Below are 19,967 nucleotides of genomic sequence, written 5' to 3'. Positions count from 1 at the left end.
AATGGTGCAGTATTGTGATTGGCTGTTGGCTGTATACAAAGCCTGATTTGATTGGTCCCTGCTCCCTGTTTGCCCGCCCTGTCACTCTAGCAGTCTGGTCCACCCTTGCATCAGCATCTCCCTGGGACCTCACTAGTGCGCAAGTGCGAGCTCTTCAACATTCTAACAGGCACCATGATAGCGCAAAATCGCGAATCTTCAATGCATATGTAAAGAAATATAGGGTAACCCGAATTTACCACACTCGCAAAATCACACACAGCCGACCATACACCCAGTATGGTATCGCGATTCGCGATTTTGCGCTATCATACTGGGTGTATGGTCGGCTGTGTGCGATTTTGCGAGTGTGGTAAAATCGCATAACAGCAAAATCGCATAACAGCCGAGCATACACCCAGCAGCGCTGCTGATGCCTGAACGGTATGTGGAATGAAGTGGGCGGGCATCGGGAGGCCACTATGGCACGGGGCAAGCACTATGGGCAGTCTATCTGAAGTGTACCTGGCGTATAAGATGACCCCCCACTTGGAGGCATATTTTTCAGGGCCAAAAAATCGTCTTATACGCCGGCAAATACGGTACTGCTTTATCCCTAACTCCTGGCAGAATGTCAGCTACACATAGTAGACCCTCAAGTATTTATGGAATAATTGATCAAGAGGTGACACTATACTTCAGGTATACTACGACACTTGCACATTTTAACATCTCTGAAATTGGAAGGCGCCTTAACAATGACTGATGGCTAGACAGGCGGGATTTGCATTTGCTTCTATCTCTGCCTGTCACCTAGAGAAACTAGTTGAAATGAAATTCTCTGCTTAAGTGTTTCTGTGTCACACTTATAACATGAATTTACTCTGCAAACTTGTTGACTAATGTTTATGTTTTAAACTATAAGAGATTTCTTTTTCCACCTATCCAATGGCATGATTGAGTGTGCAAATTACGTTGCTTTCCTTTTCTCTATGGTTGATTCATAGTGTTTCAGCTTTACAAGGTGGCCTCCTATTGGACTTCTTTTGGCCTGTATTTTTCCTCTCCCCGTCCCTTCCTCCCTCCCTCCTTTCCTAGTGGCACATAAGATAGCTTATAATTGATAACATTTTATATTTGATTAAATGTGGTATATTTCATTAATGAAGGACATATTTACTTTGGTGGGAGCTAGGAAAACAAGATAAATATACCTTCTCAGGTGTGTGTTCATTCTGAAATATATGTAACTTGATTTGAAACACAAATTCTAATTTTCATCAACATATGCCATTTGTTCCAACTTAGGCTGGCCGTCTAGATGAGCAGCTACCGAAGCAAATTCCTTTCACCATCCTCTCAGGAGATCAAGGTTTTCTGGAGCTAGAGAATCAGTTTAAGAAGACTCAGAGGCCAGCACATATACTAAACCCTCACCACTTAGAGGGAGATGTGATGTGTGCCTTGTTAAATAGCATATCCGATACCACCAAAGGTATGCAGCTGCAGTCACAGTGCAGACCATCCAAGAGGAGGAGACTTCACTGCTGAGAGAAACCAATAAACTGCTGTCACTAGTGAACTGTTGCCTGCTCACTAAACCATCATGCTCTCATACTTCTATCTTATTTATTTTTTCCTTTCCTCACTTGCATTCTTTAATGTTTTAGAAGAGGATGAATTCATAATTTTCTGGAACCTTGTTGATCTAATAGATAAAATAATTATTCATATACGTAACATATATTCATGGTATAAAATAATGTTAATACACTTTGCAAAGCTCAGAATTTGTTTTTCTTTGTTTCTGAAACTTTGAAATCTTTACTTTGTTTCTGAAAGTCCAAATTTATCTTTAATTTTTCAGAAAGCAAAGTTCTTACAGGTGAAACCAGAAAGCAATAAATAATATGGCAATACCCCTCTCCCCCAAAAAAAAGACCATTTAAGAGGCTGACAGTGACAAAATGAAGCCCTAAAAGATCTTTACTTTAGGTCCTTGGAAGAGGTACTTACTTACACTTCTTGTTCTATTCCTGGTATTTACACTCTCTTCTCTACCTTTCTGAGATTGTTCAAAGAAAGGCAGTACTAATGCCCAATTTCACTAACCAGTATTTAAAAAAGAATGTAATTCTAGGGATTCAGAAAGAATTTTTTTCCCATAATTTCTGAAGTGAATGTGTAGAAGAAAATAAAATAATTTGTAAATACTTTAATAATTCATAGCCATGAATAAGATTTAAAGGTATTGATGAATGACCTCAATGAAAAACTGCCTACTTTGTGGCATATTTATTACATGCCTTTAAATTTTCCAACTCTGCTTGCATACTAGCTATTTTTTTCTTTTAACTTACTTGGAGCCACATTTTGATTGAAAACCCATTCTAAAGAATTTTCTTGTAATCACTCATTACAGTGGATCAATTCACTTCTGAAGAGTTAGGGATCATTAATCGAGCCCAGCTGCGCTCTTTAAAGAAAAATCAACTCTGTTTTGCATATTTCTGTCCTGCCTTAGTATTGAATTTTATCTTTTTAATCTGTGATTTTTGTCTTCATCCACTTGCTTTTTGTATCTTTGGTGTTTTTTTTTTAAATCTCTTTTACTTCCATTCTTTTGTCCCAGTCTTTAACATTTAATATCCTGTCAAATACTTAATTTTTTACCTTTGCCAACCTCCCTTTCTTTCTCTTTTGCTCATGCTTTTGGGAGCGTTTCTTTTTCAATTTAGAATGTGAAACCTGTATGGACTTGCCTTTCAATTTTATTTGAAATAAGAGCTGCCTATGAGTAGGTCTGCATGGGTATTTAGGGTTGGAGGTAAGATATAGGTTATTGTTATATGTTGATTGTTCCCTTTTGAATGCCTTTTATGCTTCAGGTTTTTGTTTTTTCACTCATTTATAATCTGTGCTCTTTTGAACTTACTGTTCTTTGGGGGCACATGTGTACATTATTCTAAATTTTTGTGAAATGCAGAGATCATGCAGTGCGTAAAGAAGGGCATGGGCTTTGGTTCAAATGCTAACTTTGCTGCTTCCTAGCTGTTTGGTTTCAGTCAAGTTACTCAACTTTTTTTGAGTCTCACTTTTCATATCCTTAAGGTTGTAAGAATTAGTGATTTGTATGAAATGTCTAGCACTGCATATAAAGCACTGTATGTGCTCAGTAAATAGCAGCTATTTTTATTATTACTACTACAAAAAGAAAATATTCCTAAGACTTTTTTTTTTAGTTTTTCTTTCTAACTTATTTTTTTTTAAAGATTTTATTGGGGAATTGGGGGAGGGGAACAGCGCTGGGGAATCGGGGGAAGGGGAACAGATAAGTTGCTGTTGTTTTGTTCTTCAGTCTAGTTGTGGAGGATGTTGCTTCACTGGCCGAAGCTGGCACCATCATTGCGCTCTTCCCAGGAGAGGCAGATCAGTCTCCGGCCTCTGGACGGTGGCTGCTGGCCGCTCACGCTGGCCGCCGGCTACACATGGTAGCTTATGGCAGCCCACTGCTGCAGGGGACTGCAGCCTACGCCGTCACCGGCGACCCACGGCAGCCCAACTCCAGGTTGAGCTGTTGTTCAGCATCTTAGCTGTAGAGGGCAGTGTCACTGGCCCTCATATATGGGATCCGAACCGGGGTCCTCTGGCATCCCAAGCCAGTTCTTAACCAACGTGCCACTCGGCCGGCCCCCCTAACTTTTTTTATTGTGGAAAAATATAGTACTTAAGATTTACCATCATAACCATTCTGAAGTGTATATTTCAGTGGTATTAATTTCATTCACATGGTTGTGTAGCCATCACCACCACCCATTCTCAGAACTCTTCTCATCTTGCAAAACGGAAACCCTGCCCATTAAACAGTAACTCCCCATTCCTCTTTCCCCCCGGCCCCTGGCAGCTACCACTCTACTTTCTGGCTTCAAGTACTTCATATAAGTGAAATCATATAGGATTTATCTTTTTGTGACTGGATTATTTCATTTAGCATAATGTCCTCAAGGTTCACCCATGTGGTAGCATGTGCCAGAATTTCCTTTCTTTTTAATGCTGAATAATATTATATTCTATTATAGATATATACCCCATTTTGCTTGTCCATTTATCCATCAGTGGATACTTGGGTTGTATCCATGTTTTAGCTACTGTGAATAATGCTGCTTTGAACATGGGTATACAAATACCTCTTTGAGACCCTGTTTTAAATTCTTTTGACTATATATTCAGAAGTGGAATTGTTGGGTCATGGTAATTCCATTTTTAATTTTTTGAGAAACTTTCATACTGATTTCCATAGGAACAGTACCATTTTATTTACAATCCCACCAACAGTGCACAGGGTCCCCGTTTGTCTACATACTTGCTGGCACATGTTATTTTCTGGTTTTTGTTTTGTTTGTTTGTGTTTGATAGTAGCCATTCTAATGGGCGTGAAGTATAGTTTTTATTTGCTTTTCCCTAATGGGTAGTGATGTTGAGCATCTCATCATGTGCTGTGGCCACTACATTTTAAAAATAATGAAATTTATTAATATTAAGTGGCTAAAGAAGTATCGAATCTCTAAATCATGGTATTTTATATAAATCTAGATTTAAAGATGCTTTTGTAATTCTAAAATTAAAAAGTTATGCTGAATCATAGTATATTTAGGTTCAGTTACCTGATTTAAGACAAAATTTTTTTCTTTGTGAAAGGAAGACTTAAGCACATCAAACTGCCTCGTAGTTAACTTTATATAGTAGTCTCCTCTTATCTGCAGGAAATACCTTCTAAGACTGCCAGTGGATGTCTGAAACCATGGATAATACTGAACCTTATATATACTATGGTTTTTCCTATAGATACGTACACACCTTTTCACTTAAAGGAAGCACTTTATGGTTTCTCTTTGGTATATCTGAAGAGTCAGCCTCACTTACTCTTATACTTTGGGGCCATTAAGTAAAATAAGGGTCAAACACAGGCACTGTTGTATGCTGTGACAGTTGATCTGATAACCGAGACAGCTACTAAGTGACTAACAAGCATGTAGCATATATGGTTGACCCTTGTACAACGCAGAGGTTTGGGGTTCTGACCTCCCACACAGTCAAAAGTCTGCCTATGGTCAGTTGGCCCTCTGAATACACAGATTCCAAACCACAGAGTTCACTCACAAGTTTGAACTGTGCTGGGCAATTGAAAAAATAAATAAACTTGTACAGTTTAAACCTGTGTTGCTCAAGGGTCAACTGAACAGCATGGATACACTGGACAAAGGGATGATTCATGTGCTGGGCAGGGTGAGAACTGGACAGCATGAGATTTCATGCTACTCAGAACAGTGCACATTTAAAACATACCATTTGTTTATTTCTGGAATTTTCCACTTAATGTTTTTCGGCCGTGGTTAACTATGTACAGCTGAAACCACAGAAAGTGAACCACGGACAAAGGGGGACTTCTGAAATGTAGTTAAAATAATAAGCCAAATATTAGGTCACTGATGGTACCATGGTTCAAATTTTAAGTGACTTTTGCAGTACCTAGTCAATCACGTCATTTTCATAGAGCCTTAGGTCTCATTATGAAAGCATGTAGGAAGACATCAAGTGAGTTTGGGCCATGCAGAGGCATTGTTCATGTAATCCTGTGGTTTCTATACAGATGAATGCACATCATTTTCAAAATACAGGAGAATTTTGTCTGTTAACAGTTTTTAAAATTTTAAGATGATTTCATGCAAATGAAACTTCAGAGTTTAATGAGTTTAATTTGATAGAGCCAAATAAACATACTGGCATTTAAAATTTTCTAGTTTTTTTAAATACTAAAATTTTCTGTTTCCTCCAAGTTACATTAAAAGAACTTTTCAAATAATTTTTTTAATATAGTTAAAATTTAATTGCCTATTTCATTAGTTTGTATTTTTTTCTCTAAGTAATGTAATTTGGTAATCACGTAAAGAAAAAAATTACAGGGAATGTTGTGTACTAATGAATTAACAATTAGTAAGCTTGAATATGGGAGAAGTCACTGAAAATACTGGCATAATAACTTTTTCAGAAATACATTTGCATTTATTGATTCTGCCTTACAGAATGTGACAGTGATGATAACCTGGGTGTAAAAAGTACTCCAATAGAAGAAGAATTCAGATCTACAGAAGGTAACCGAATGAAACTAATCCTTTCCCTACTTGACTAGATCTCTATTTCTTTTCCCTTCTTACCCATTCATTCCTCCTACTTCCTCCTACCCCGAGTTTTAAAAAGTTGTTTCCTCATTCAAAGGATTGTTTGCATATAAGATGATTTAAGGATAATACTAGTTTTAGTATTAAGAGGCTAAGTCAGGAGTCAGCCAGTTACGGCCCTTGGACCGAATTCAGTCCACCACTTGCATTTGCAAATATAAAGTTTTATTAGAACATAGCCACACTCTTGTTTAAGTGTTGACTGTGCTGTTGCTTTCACATTACAGGAACAAGGTTGAGTAGTTGCGACACACAGTATAGACTCTCCCACCTCTCTAAGCCTAAAGTAATTGTTTTGTGACCCTTTGCAGAAAAAGTCTGCTAACCCTGGGCTAGGAGATTTTTGTTTCCTAATTTTTATTATTTTGAGTAGTACTAAATTAAGACTATTAAAAGTTATGCAGTGGAGCTGTGAAAGCAAGTACTTACATCTAAACATTAATGGGCTGTTTCTACAAATTAAAATCATTTCCCTCTTTTTCAAAGGAAAAGCTATATATTTTCTTCCATAGGTTAGAGAGGACTTTATGTATTACTTCACAATAAATAATTTACTGGCTGTACCACTATTTGGTTGTGTCATATGCCCATATTTTTTACTTTGGTTTTTCCATAAAAGACTGGTTTTTAATAACCATGGGAAAAATTGAAACAACGGATTTTAGAAAATACTTTAAGCATCACTGAAGAAGTTGAAACTATTACATTGGCACCTTTGACATAAAAGACAACAGCAAGAGTCATAATATACATTCTAGTATAGTATTTGTTGTTGGAGATTTGAGAGTGGGACTGTGGAGACCAGAGAGTGGGAAGGAAAATTGGCTAAACGAACATAAACAGAATAGCCTAGCTGATTTGTTTCTATGCATTTGCTTAATCTTTCATATAATGCAATTAGTTTGACCAAGAGCATACCAGAGCTTTATGCTATTAGGAGTTTGGGAATTTGAGTCTGGGAGTGGAATTGATTCATCCATTCAATGAAGTAAAAACTCTTATCTTTCTCTCTTATAGCCAGAATTCACCGGTTAAACAAAGTTGGCAGTAACTCTACGACCTAATAAGAAGCACATTTTTTACCAACTTGTTTTCCCCAACATGGTCTTTCAGGATCTAACTCAGTGCTTAGCAGCCACATAATGAGTTAAATAAATGAAAGAACTTTTGTGGTTTTGAAACAAAAACTGCCAGCTAAGTTGTTTATCAAGGCCACTAAAAGATGAACACTATTGAGCATCTAAGTAATTCAGATTTTGCAACCTTTATTTGCCACCCGTGACTCATTCCATGGAAAATGCCAGACAAAATTATAATGTTTAAATAATCACACTTGGGAAGCCTTCATGGTTTTGAGGGTTCCTAGCTAGCCCAGGAAATCTGAGATGTGTATAACTAAATATGTACCAGAATTTGTAGAATTTTACTGTCTATGTAATAATGCATCTTATGGTTTGGACATTTGGAGAAGTTTTACATTTTTGTAATTCCTTAGTTTGGAAAAAGGATTACTGTTAAAGGATTCAAGAGCAGGTACTTCAAAGTATTAATAGTTGTCTTATGAGGTGTGGACATAATGTTTTAATTTCAAGAAAAATCAAAGAAGTGCTATGTGTGTGTTTTCTTTCATTTCCTGATGCTTTGTATAATATAAGAATGAAAAACACACAGTGTTCCATGTAAATTAAGGAACCTGGTCTCCTGTGCACTTTCCTCCATCTAATACTCTTTCTTTTCCTCCTCCTCTTCACCCAATAAGAACTAGCTCAAGTGTCATCTCTTAGGTTGAATCATATATAATTGCCATTTTTGTAGACAATTTTGTATGGTAAATGCCTCTTCTAGATTTTCCATCTTTAGAGAGAGCTAACTACTGTCTCCTCTAGGCTCCCTGTATACCATACCAAGTGGCTTTAAAAAAATCTGTCTGCGTCTCTCGTCTCCACTGGACAATGAGCTCCTCAAGGAGTGGGATAATGTTTTATTTGTCTTTAATTTCAACAGCATCTAACACAGTGTTTGGCACTAAATGATTGTTTATTGAATGAATAAACTTATAACAAATTCAAACTTGTTAGTGCTACCAAGACCCATCTCTCTATATTGGTTAAGGGAAATTAAGACAGAGGCCATTTGGCTGGGAGAATGCTGGGTGATTTTGTTGAGCCTGCACCAGGAAAGCAAAGTGACGTTCTATTCCAGACCTGATAGCAAAACTCAAAAAAGTTGAAATAACTTCTCAAGCTTCTCCTCCCTCCTTCCCTTCCCAGCACAACACTGTAAATGCCCGACAAATAGCGGTGAAACTCAGGATACATTTGCATGTGGCTTTTTTTTGTCTGTTTGGGGAAAGGTAGAGTCCCTTATCCGCCCAGCTTCCCCTCACCACATCCCCTGCCATGATTGGTCTCATTCTTTGTGGTTCTCTATAGACCATTATCAGACTCTGACTACACAGGCCAATCATAAAGATCCTCTATAACCTATTTTTTATACCAGACTACATAGGGTAGTGGTGAAGAGAGTAGACTTTGGACTCGGACTGCTCAGCTCTGCTGTTTACAAATTATGTAATACTGGGCAAGTCACTTAACTTTACTGTATGTCAGTTTCCTCATTTGAAAAATGGGAATACTGGTATACCTACTCTACTAGAATGACCTGGCATATGGTAAGCAGTATATGTATTGGTTGCTACTGCTGTTGTGATTTTGATCATTATTATTATTACTGTTACCTGCATCTGAGGTCTGCTCTAGAGGTATGCCTAGTTAACAGATATTCTGACTCAGATCACTAGAAAAGAAAGAGACCACATTATGTGGATCGTTGCCAATGCCAAGACCATTTTTCTGCAGGTGTCAGCAATTTGCCTTAGAGTTCCTTCAATTAATATCAGTCAATATAATTGTTAATATTATAACATAAACAGCAAAACTCTGTATTGTGGCCAGTTTAAAGAACAAAGAAAGGAGAAGAGATTACAGCGCTCATTTTTTAATTCAGTTAATGTTTATGAAAAATTTAATACTTTTAAAATTGCTCTTAACCTTAACAACTTGTGAAGGCCAGAATATTCTCTTCATTTTACATAAAAACTTAGTCCTCTAAACATTAATTTGCCTTAATATTTACAGCCTCAAAATGATTGGGCCATGATTCATATATAGGTCTTTTAAGTCCTGTTACTGGGTTCTTTCTTATTCTGCCATAATTACCTCTCTTTCAGAGAAAATGAAGTGAAGGCAGAAACAAAGGAGAGTAAGAGAAACATAGACTTAGCCATAGAAAAGAAAAACAGACACACTTCCCACAGGTGTTCTTTATTTCTTCATATAGCTTTCAGTTAATGTCTAATGTTCTTTCATTTCAACCTGAAAGATTCCCTTTAACATTTCTTGTAGGGCAGATCTTCTAGTAACATACTTCCTTAGCTTTTGTTTATCTGGGAATATTTTAGTTTCTCCTCCGTTCTTTAAGAACAGTGTTGCTGGATATTGAAGTTTTTCTTTCCTTTCAGCACTTTAAATATGTTAGCTTACTGACTTCTGGCCTCCATGGTTTTTGATGAGAAATAAGCTATTAATCTTATTGAGGATCTCTTATGTGTGAGGAGTTGCTTCTCTCTTGGTGTTTTTATTATTTTTGGCTTTTGACAGTTTGTCTATAATGTGTCTCAGTGAATCTCTGAGTTTCTTCTGCTTGGAGTTTGTTGAGCTTCTTGGATGTGTAGATATATATCTTTCAAATTTGGGACATTTTCAGCCATTATGTCTTCAAATATTCTTTCTGCCCTTTTCTTCTCCTTCTGGGACTTCCATAATGTGCATCGTAGTCCATTTGATGGTATCCCACAGGTCCCTAAGGCTCTACTTACTTTCCTTCATTTTTCTTTCTGTTCTTCAAACTGGATAAATTGTTCTATTTCAAGTTCTGCTTAAATTTGTTGAGCTCCTATAATGAAGTTTTCATTTTAGTTCTGTTTTTAGCTTCAAAATTTCTATTTGATGATCTTTCATAATGTCTTTCTTTTTTAATATTCTCATTTTGTTCATACTTTGTTTTCCTAGTATCATTCAGTTCCTTTTTCATGGTTTACTATAACTCTTAGAATATATTTACAAAAGTTGGTTTAAAGTCTTTTTCTAGTAAACCCAATGCCTAAGCTTCCTCAGGGACAGTTTAACTCAATTTTTTTTCCCTTTGAATGGGCCATACTTTCCTGTTTGTTTTCTTTGTGTTTTTGTTGTTGAAAACTATATATGCAATTCATATAATCTATTACTTCTGGATTGATTTTATCCAGTCCTGAGTTTGCTGTTCTTGATTGTTGAAGGCTGCAGTTTTCTGTTTGTTTACGTAGTTACTTTTCCCAACTGTTTTTGCAAAGACAGTATTATTTGTCATGTCTGGTCACTGAAGTCTCTGTCCCTTTAGCTTCTTTTCAGCTAGTGTTTTGAAAGAGATGTCTTTGAATACCAGAATCTTAAAAACCATCCTCTCCCAGTCTTTACAGTTTGGCTTTGTACTGGGTCCCTCCAACATTTAGCCAGGCTTGCACTGAGTGTACAAATCAGCTAATGGTGACAGCTTAGGGCTTCTCAGGTATTTTCTGAGCATGCATCCTGTCCTGGGCATGTGCTGGCTTCCTAAATTCCCCAGTACACATAACTGCTTTTGAATGCCCTAATTTCTTGAAGAAATTCTCTTTTTCTCCTAGATATTAGGCAGTCTCAGCCATAGTCTTTTGCCCTAGGCTGTAGGGTTTTGTTCATCTTACAATGTCGTTGAGCAATGCCTACTGCTTTTCTGCCCTAAGTGGGTTCTGAACTAGGCAAAACAGAGATGAATGAATGCCTTGTATCAGTCCTTTGGGTAGCCTCTACACATTTTAGAACACAAATACAATAATTTTTGAGAAAATTCTTCTGTGCTCCACCTGAAACCAGGGACCAGGGTTCCACAATGGGAACACAGGCTGCTGTCAAGCCTGCTGCCAAGTCAGGGACGAGGTGGGGAAAAGGCAAGTAAAAATACCGCAAAGCTTTCCTACTGTTTTTTTTAGATTTTTTTTTTTTAATTGGGGAGTTGGGGGAGGGGAACAGCCAAGTTGTTGTCCTTCAATCTTAGTTGTGGAGGGCGCAGCAAGCTCAGCTCCAAGTCTAGTTGTGCTGCTCAGCTCAAGATGCTGTGTTCAGTTAGTTGCAGGTGGGCATAGACACCATCTCATGCAGGAGTCAAACCAGCAACCTTGTTAAGAGCGCACGCTCTATCCACTGAGCCATCCGTGGCAGCTCAGCTCAAGGTGCCGAGTTGAGTCTTAGTTGCAGGCAGGCATAGCCCACCATCGAACAGGCAACTTTGTTGTTAGGAGCACGTGCTCTTGCCAGCTGAGCCATCCTGCCACCTGTTGGCAGCTCAGTGGCAGCTCAGCTCAGGCGCAGCTCACTGGCCCATGTGGGAATTGAACTGGTGACCCTGTTGCTCAGAGCTTGCACTCTTGAACAAGCTCTTAACCAACTGAGCCACTCGGCTGGCCTCTCCTACTGTTTTTATGTTGTCCTTTTCTTGACTCAGTGTTTGCTTGGTTGCTGTGATCCTTTGAGTGTTTTCCAGAATTTCGACGAAGTTTTTTCTAATGGTTTCTGCTTGTGTTTCAGTGTTTCTGGAAAGGTGGGTGTTTAGAACTGCCACTTTGCTGAATTTACTCCAAGATTGATTTTATTTCTTCTTTAAATGTTTCATAGAATTCACTTGTAAAACTGGCTTGACCAGGAGCTTGCTTTCTTGGAAGTCTTTTCATAATAAATTCATTTTCTTTAATGTGTGTGTGTGTGTGTGTGTGTGTGTGTGTGTGTGTGTGTGTATTCAGATTTTGTTACATTTTGTGTCAGTTTTGGAGAATTGTATTTTTCAAGAAATTTGTTCATTTCACCTAAATTGTCAAATGTACCAATGTAAAGTTGTTCATAATAATATTCTATTATATATATTTTTTCATTTCTGTAGGATCTGTGATACCTCCTCATTTGTTCCTACTATTGGTAATTTTTGTTTTCTCTCCTTTATCAGTCTAACTAGAATTTAATCCATTTATTTCATCTTTTCAAAGAATCAGGTTTTAGCTGATAATTTCTATCTTTTTAGTCTGCTTTTAACTTTATTGATTTCTGTGCTTGTTTTATTACTTCCTTCTACTTTGGGTTTAATTTGCTCATCTTTTATACTTCTTAATTTGACACTGAGATTGTTGACTTAAAACTTTGTTTCTTAGTATAAACATGTGAAGGTATGTATTTCTCTCCAGGGTCAGCAAGCCTTTTCTGTAAAACACCAGTTAGTAACTATTTTCGGCTTTGTGGGTCCTATGGTCTCTGTTACAATTACTTTGCTGTTATGGCATGAAAGCAGCCATATACAATTTATAAAACAATGAGTGTGAATAAATCCAATAAAACTATTTACATAATTACTGGTGGATTGTCAACTTTCTCCTACTTTTGCTGTGTCCCACAAATTTTCATATCCTGTATTTTTGTTATCAGTTTGAAATATTTTCTAAGTTTCCTGTATTCTTTGACTTATTGGCTCTTTAAGAACTATATTGTTTAATTTCCAAATATTTAAATGTCATATCATTAATTTTTAATTGAATCATGTAAGAGAATACACTCTGTAAAATTTAAATCTTTTGAAATGTATTAAGACTTAATTTATGGCCCAACATGTGGCCTATCTTGGTGAACGTTCCATATGCACTTGAAAAAATTGTGTTTTCTGTGTTTATTGTATAAAATACTTTGTAAATGTCAAATTGGTCAAAATAGTTGATAATATCAGATCTTTTTTATCCTTTAATGATTTTTTTTTTTAATTGGGGAATTGGGATGGGAACAGCGGTGGGGAATTGGGAAGGGAACAGACAGGTTGCTGTTGTTTTGTTCTTCAGTCTAGTTGTGGAGGACGTTGCTTCACTGGCCCAAGCTGGCACCATCATTGCGCTCTTCCCAGGCGAGGCAGATCAGTCGCCGGCTTCTGGACAGCCGCTCACGCTGGCTGCTGGCTACACACGGTAGCCCATGGCAACCCACTGCCACAGGGGCTGCAGCCTATGCCATTGCCGGCGACTCATGGCAGCCCAGCTCCAGGTTGAGCTGTTGTTCAGCATCTTAGCTGTGGAGGGCAGTGTCACTGGCCCTCATATGTGGGATCCGAACCGGGGCCCTCTGACATCCCAAGCCAGTTCTTAACCATCACGCCTCTTGGCCAGCCCGTCCTTTACTGATTTTTTATCTATTATAGTTGATCTATCAATTACTGCATTAGGGATGATCAACTCTTCATCAGTGATTGTGGATTTGTTTTTTCTCCCTCGGTTCTGTTTATACCTTTGCATTTTGATCTATTTTTTTGTTGCATATACATTTCTGATGTGTCTTCCTAAAGAACTGATCCATTTATCATTATGAAATGTTCTTTATCTCTGGTAATACCTTTTTTCATGAAATCTATCTGATATTAACATAGCCACTCAAGCCTTTTATACTTAATGTTTTTATGGCATATATTGGGTTGCCGGAAAAGTCATGACATATTTTGTCTGTTTTTCAAAGGTCATTTATTTATATAAAAAACGAAGATCAATCAATGATACATTGCTTGTTTTGTTCGATAACCTTTTGCCATCTTTCAGTGAGCTTCATAATTCCTTGTTCATAGAAGGACCTGACTTTATTTGCGAAAAACTGAACAAGGTGCTGATTTATAGCTTCATCTGAATTGAACGTTATACCATGCAAGGAGCTTTGAAGAGAGCGAAACGAGTGGCAGTCTGACGGCGCAAGGTCAGGCGAGTATGGTGGGTGTGGCAACACATCCCATCCAAGCTCCAAAATTTTTGACGGGTGATCAGACTTGTATGTGGTCTCATATTGTCGTGATGGAACACAACTCCTTTACAATTAACAAGCTCTGGACGTTTCTGGATGATGGATTCGTTCAAACTGTCCAGTTGCTGACAGTACACATTCAAATTGATTGGTTCTTTGGTAGAAGCTCAAGAAACACGACACCTTTAAAATCTCACCACACTGAGAGCATAACCTTATTCTGATGAATGTCTCCTTTCCATGTCGTTTGAGGCGAATCATCACGTTGGGACCAAGACTGTTTGCGCACCACATTGTTATAAAAAAATCCACTTCTCATCACCGGTTGTCAGTCGCTTCAATAAAGGATCGTTTTCCTCACGTTTAATCAGCATATTGCAGATGTTTATACACGCCATCAAATGAACTCCTTTGAGTTCATGCAGAACCCAAATATCGAGCTTGCTTATGTATCCCAGCTTCTTCAGGTGGTCGTGAACTTTTGAATGACGGATGTTCAATGTTTCTGCAATCTCTCATGTCGTGTAATGCAGATTTGACTGGATGAATGCCTTCATTTTGTCATCATCAACCTCGGCCTCCCTGACTGAGGAGCATCGTTGAGATCAAACTCACCAGCACAGAATCTCGTGAACCATCATTGGCACTGACATTCTTGTAGAGCATTGTCACTCTAAACTTTATGCAACTTTTCACAAGCATGATGCATGTTCTTCCCTTTATGGAAGTAAAACTGTAAAATATGGCAAAAATGCACAGTTTGGTCTTCCGTCTTCAACTTGTTGTAAAATCTCCAAAACTCAACCAAATCGCTCATTTTTTGTTTTAGAATGAAGCTAGAACTGTCAGCTGTCAAATGACATAGCAGTGACATAGATGCAAATGACTCTAGTACTTCCAAAAATGAACTAGTGCCATCTGTTGGAAACATGCATGACTTTTCCGACAACTCGATATTTTTGCATCCTTTTATTTTCTATCCCTTTGTGTCTTTATATTGAAAGTACATCTGTTATAGAATAAAGTTTGATCTTTTTTGATTTACTCTAACAATCTAGTTTTTAGTAATGGATTGTTTAGTCTATTAACATTTAATGTAATTTCTTACATGGTTGGATTCCTGTCTGCTATTTTGTTTCCTCTGGGTCTTTTGCCTCTTATTTCCTCCTTCCTTGTTTTTTTTTTTGGATTATAATATTTATAGTGTATATATATATAATAATTTTATATATAAAATATTTTTATAAATTATTTAATGCTCATTATTTTAATTTATCTATGGGCTTTTTAACCCTTTACATTAATTTTTATGGTTGCTATAAAGATTAAAGTATATATTTTTTGCTTTTTACATTTTATTGTGTCTACTATACTCTATCTAAAATGTAGAAACCTTCCAACTGTAGGTCAGTTTACCTTCTGCCCCTAATTCTTTATGCTACAGTTGTCACTGTAGCACATCTACAAGTGTTATAAACTATCGGAAAATACTATTTTTTACTCCAAACAGTGCTGTGAATTTTAAAGAAAGAGAACAAGAAATATATGGTCTTTTTATTTACCCACATAGTTATACTTCCATTGACCTACATTCTCTCCAGTAGATTAGAGGTTTCATCTGGTTTCATTTTTCTTTGACCTAAAGAATTTCCTTTCATTATATATAATGCAGCTCTGCTAGTGATGAATATCCTGGTTTTGTTTATATGAAAACATCTTTATTTTTCCTTTAATTTTGAAGGATATGTTCTCTGGCTTTAGGATGCTGATTGACGAATATTTTTCCCTTCAATCCTTTAAAGACATCATTCTGGCCTCCATTGTTTGTCATGATAAGTCACCATAATTTGCATTATTGTTCCCCTAGACATAATGTGTCTTTTATTCCTCTTAACTGCTTTCAACATTCCTTCTTTGTCCTTGGATTTTAGCAGTTTGGGATAATGTCCCCAGATGTAGTTGTCTTTGTATTTATTCTGCTTGGAGTTTTCTTAGCTCTTTGTATCTGTAAGTTTGTAGGTTTCCCCCAATTTTAGAAATTGCAGAAATTTCAGTTTTTTGCCTCATTTTCTGTCTCCTTTTCTTTTGGAACTCTAATTACACATGTGTTAGGCAGCTTAATTTTATCCACACATTTGCTCATTTTCTTCCAACCTTTTTTCTCTCTGTTCTTCATATTGGATAATTTCCATTTTTCAACCTTCAAGTTTATTGACTTCTTTTTTACCACCCTCAATGTTAAACTCACTTGGTGAATTTTCCATTCAAATACTGTATTTCAGTTCTAGATTTCTATTTAGTGTGTGTGTGTGTGTGTGTGTGTGTGTGTGTGTGTGTGTGTATATATAGTTTTCATTTCTCTGTTGAGATTTCCTATCAATTCATCCTTAAGTCCTTGAAAATATAACTTTTAAAAAATCCTTTTCTGCTAATTCCAACAGCTTGATTATCTTGGAGTTTAGTCTCTATTGACTGAGTTTCCTCTTAACTGTGGGTCACATTTCTTGTTTCTTTACAAGTCCAGTGATTTTTGATGCATACTGGATATTGTGGATGTATAGTACAGATGCACTGGATTCTGTTACCTTCATCTGAGGAATGTTTCTTTTTTTCCTTGCAGAGAATTAACTTGTTAGACTCAAACTCCAAACTCTGCCTTCTTCATAGCAGGCAACAGCTAAAATCGCTTACTTCTTTTAGCTTTTCAACTGTTGCTTTTCACTGAGAACTGTGTGCACAGTTGAGAAGTCAACCAAGGATTTGCAGATTAGGACGATCTGTCTGTTGCTTCCTCATTTCTGCTGGGATCCCCCTCTTTCTGCTGATCCAACGCCCCCCCCCCCCCCCACCCCACTTTCCAGCTTCTCTGACAGACCTAGATTCCTTCTTTGACTCCTCAAGCCACAAAGAGCTTGGCTTTCTGGGTGAAGTTCTGCCCCCTTGTTCCACAAGGATTGAGGAATGCCTTGAGACAAAAAGGAAAACGAAAAACAAACAAAAAATAAACCAACCCATAAAGCTGCAAATTTAACCCTGTGCAATTTATTTCAGTGATCAGCTTCTGTTGTGTTTCTGCCTGATTTTTGTTTGCTCTATAGTGCCTTAAAATAGTTGATAATTGTTATCAATGGGAGGGTTAATCCAATATCAGCTGTTTACTAGTACTGGAAGTGGAACCATTAAATTGGTTTTTGTTTTTACCTAGTCTTTTAACTGGATAGTTTAATTCATATAAGCTCACTGTAGATGTTGATATTTTTGTATTTCTGCTATTTCATTCTTAACTGCCTTTTTAGCTAAACCATCCTGCCACCTGTTGGCAGCTTAACGCAGCTCAGCTCGGGCTGGGCATCTAACGAACTGCTGTTGCTCAGAGCCCAAACTCTTGAGCGAGCTCTTAACCAACTGAGCCACTAGGCCGGCCCTTTTTTTTTTCCATCGGTTTGTAAGTCACATACTTCGTTTCTACTCTTTTGTGCTTACCTTGCCATTTTAGCACATATACATATGGAGGTAGCCAAAGAAATGTATACACATTTTAAGAAAGGAAAAAACTGTATTAAAATTGTAATAATATATACCGATAACAAAAGATGAATACAAGTTGTGTATACAATTTTTTTGGCACCCCCAAAAAATATACCAATTTTTTTGGTATATATTAATATAACTTAAAGACTACAGTATACCTACATGTTGTCAGCCTCTATGCAACAATAAAAGGACTCTACAACACTTCAACTCTGATCCTTTCCCTGGGACTTAACATGGTGGTATTCTTCATTATTTTGATTCTGTGTATGTGTATGCGTATGGTATAATGTACACAAAAATTTGTACAAAACATCTCACAAAGTAGCAAACATCCCTCAGGTTAAAAGAATAGAACATCACCGATGTATTAATTTCCTAGTGCTGTCATAACTAAGTACTACAAATTAGGTGGTTTAAAACAACATACATTTATTGTCTTAGTTCTAGAGGTCACACATGTAAAATCAAGCTGTTGGTAGGTCTATGGTCCCTCTCCTAGCTTCTGGTTGTTACTGGCAATTGTAGGCATTTCTTGGCATGTAAATGCTTCACACCAATCTTCCTCTGTCATCATATGGCCATCTTCTCCCTGTGTGTGTCTTCACGTGGTGTTTTCTTCTTATAAGGGCACCAGTTATATTGGATTAGGGCTCACGCTAATGACCTCATATTAACTTGATTACACCTGCAAACCATGCTTCCAATTTAGGTCACATTCACAGGTATACCAGGGTTTAAGACAATCTTTGGGGGGAACACAATTTAACCCATAACAGCCAGTACCCTAGAAGTGTCCTCTTCATTCCCTCTTCGAATCACTTCCCTGCACTCCTTCCCAAAGGTTAGTAATCACTCTCAAGTTTTAAAACACTAGTTTAGTAGTACTTGATTGCGAACTTTATCTAAATAGGATCATATAGACCATCACTGTCCAGTAGACTTTTCTTGATGATGAAAATGTTCTATATCCTCAGCAGTATGGTTGCTAATAGTTACATTGGCTACTAAGCACTTGAAGTGTGGTTTGACTAAGGAACTGAGTCTTAAATTTTATTTAAATTAATTTAAATATAAATAGCCACATATAGTCGTGTCCATCATATTGGACATGGTAATTTAATACATTCCCAATTACCATTCTTTTCCATAGTGTTTTTTGAATGTTTTTGACCCAACACCATTTATTAATTAAAAAGACCATCTTTTCTCACCATGCTGCAGTGCCACCTTTGTCCTAAATCAAGTTTCCACATATGCATGGGTCTGTTTCTGAGATTTCTATGCTGTTCTATGGTCTATTCATCTATATTTGCACTAGTGCCACACTTTTTTTTTTAAAGCTCACGGCAACCCACTGCCACAGGGGCTGCAGCGTACACAGCCCAGCTCCAGGGTGAGCTGTTCAGCATCTTAGCTGTGGAGGGCAGTGTCACTGGCCCTCATCCTCATATGTGGGATCCGAACCGGGGTCCTCTGGCGTCCCAAGCCAGTTCTTAACCATTGCACCACTTGGCCAGACCGCCACACTCTTAATGATTAACTTTATAGTACTTTTTCATCTTGTCACCTTAGTCTTTGCTGAGAGTGTCTTAGCTTTTCTTTGTACTTCATCCCTTTGAATTCGTCTTAGGACAATTCCCTGACCTAGAATCTAGCTTTAACTTAACACACAGTGTATACTAGGTTGTAGTATTTTAAATTACAGACAACATAACACCAGTGCCTCAGCTCAGATAAAGGTACAGTTGCATCTTAGAGGGATCACTGGTCCTATGAACTAAGTAGGCTCTGAGAGACTAGAGTCTGGTATAAGAAGCTAGTGAAGACCTAGAAATTGACACCTAATTCCATGACCTCCTGGGCTTCAGTATCATTCTTAGAGAGGGAATGCAAAGACATGTGAACCCAAGAATGTCATGCTCACTGTTGTGTTTCTGTGCCTGACATACAGTGGGCATTCAATAAATATTTGTTAAATGAATGCGTATGTGTATATAATATATGCTTCTCAGAAGATACTATATAGCCATGAGTTGCAGTCTTTGCCTTAGATGCTAGAAAGCTTAAAACTAAAATTTTAATAGCCTGTGAGATTTTGCCATTTTCATGGTATTGCTTTTCTATTTCTAACTTTTATATGCATTACCTCAAGTCTTTTTGGAACTAAGTGTATAGTTTTTTTTAATGTTGAATTTAGTGATTACCTATCAGTGATTCTAGAAGTTTGTTGACTTTCTACATCCCTAAATTGAAATAACTTGCAAGTTCCTTAGCACATTATGTTCATATACATTATAATTCAGTCTAAGGTTATAGCCAGATTCTC

General features: G+C 37.3%; 1 protein-coding gene across 4 annotated transcripts in view; it reads left to right on the top strand.

Annotated features, from left to right (window-relative positions):
- ZNF451 (zinc finger protein 451) overlaps nucleotides 1-19,967 on the top strand; it is an 83,229-nt gene that overhangs the window by 61,128 nt on the left and 2,134 nt on the right. For 2 of the 4 annotated variants that reach the window (XM_019624592.1, XM_019624591.1), the window contains 3 exons: nucleotides 1,288-1,474; nucleotides 6,063-6,131; nucleotides 7,236-11,331. In XM_019624592.1, the coding sequence (XP_019480137.1) occupies nucleotides 1,288-1,474; nucleotides 6,063-6,131; nucleotides 7,236-7,282 (303 nt within the window). In that variant the 3' untranslated portion in view covers nucleotides 7,283-11,331. Of the gene's footprint in view, nucleotides 1-1,287; nucleotides 1,475-6,062; nucleotides 6,132-7,235; nucleotides 11,332-19,967 lie in introns of those variants that run through there. The other 2 variants (XR_002121944.1, XM_019624590.1) reach the window with 2 other exon arrangements.

The sequence above is a fragment of the Hipposideros armiger genome, unplaced genomic scaffold (genome assembly GCF_001890085.2).
Source record: "Hipposideros armiger isolate ML-2016 unplaced genomic scaffold, ASM189008v1 scaffold_595, whole genome shotgun sequence".
NCBI classification, from domain to species: domain Eukaryota; kingdom Metazoa; phylum Chordata; class Mammalia; order Chiroptera; family Hipposideridae; genus Hipposideros; species Hipposideros armiger.
This window is presented reverse-complemented; position numbering and strand designations above follow the sequence as displayed.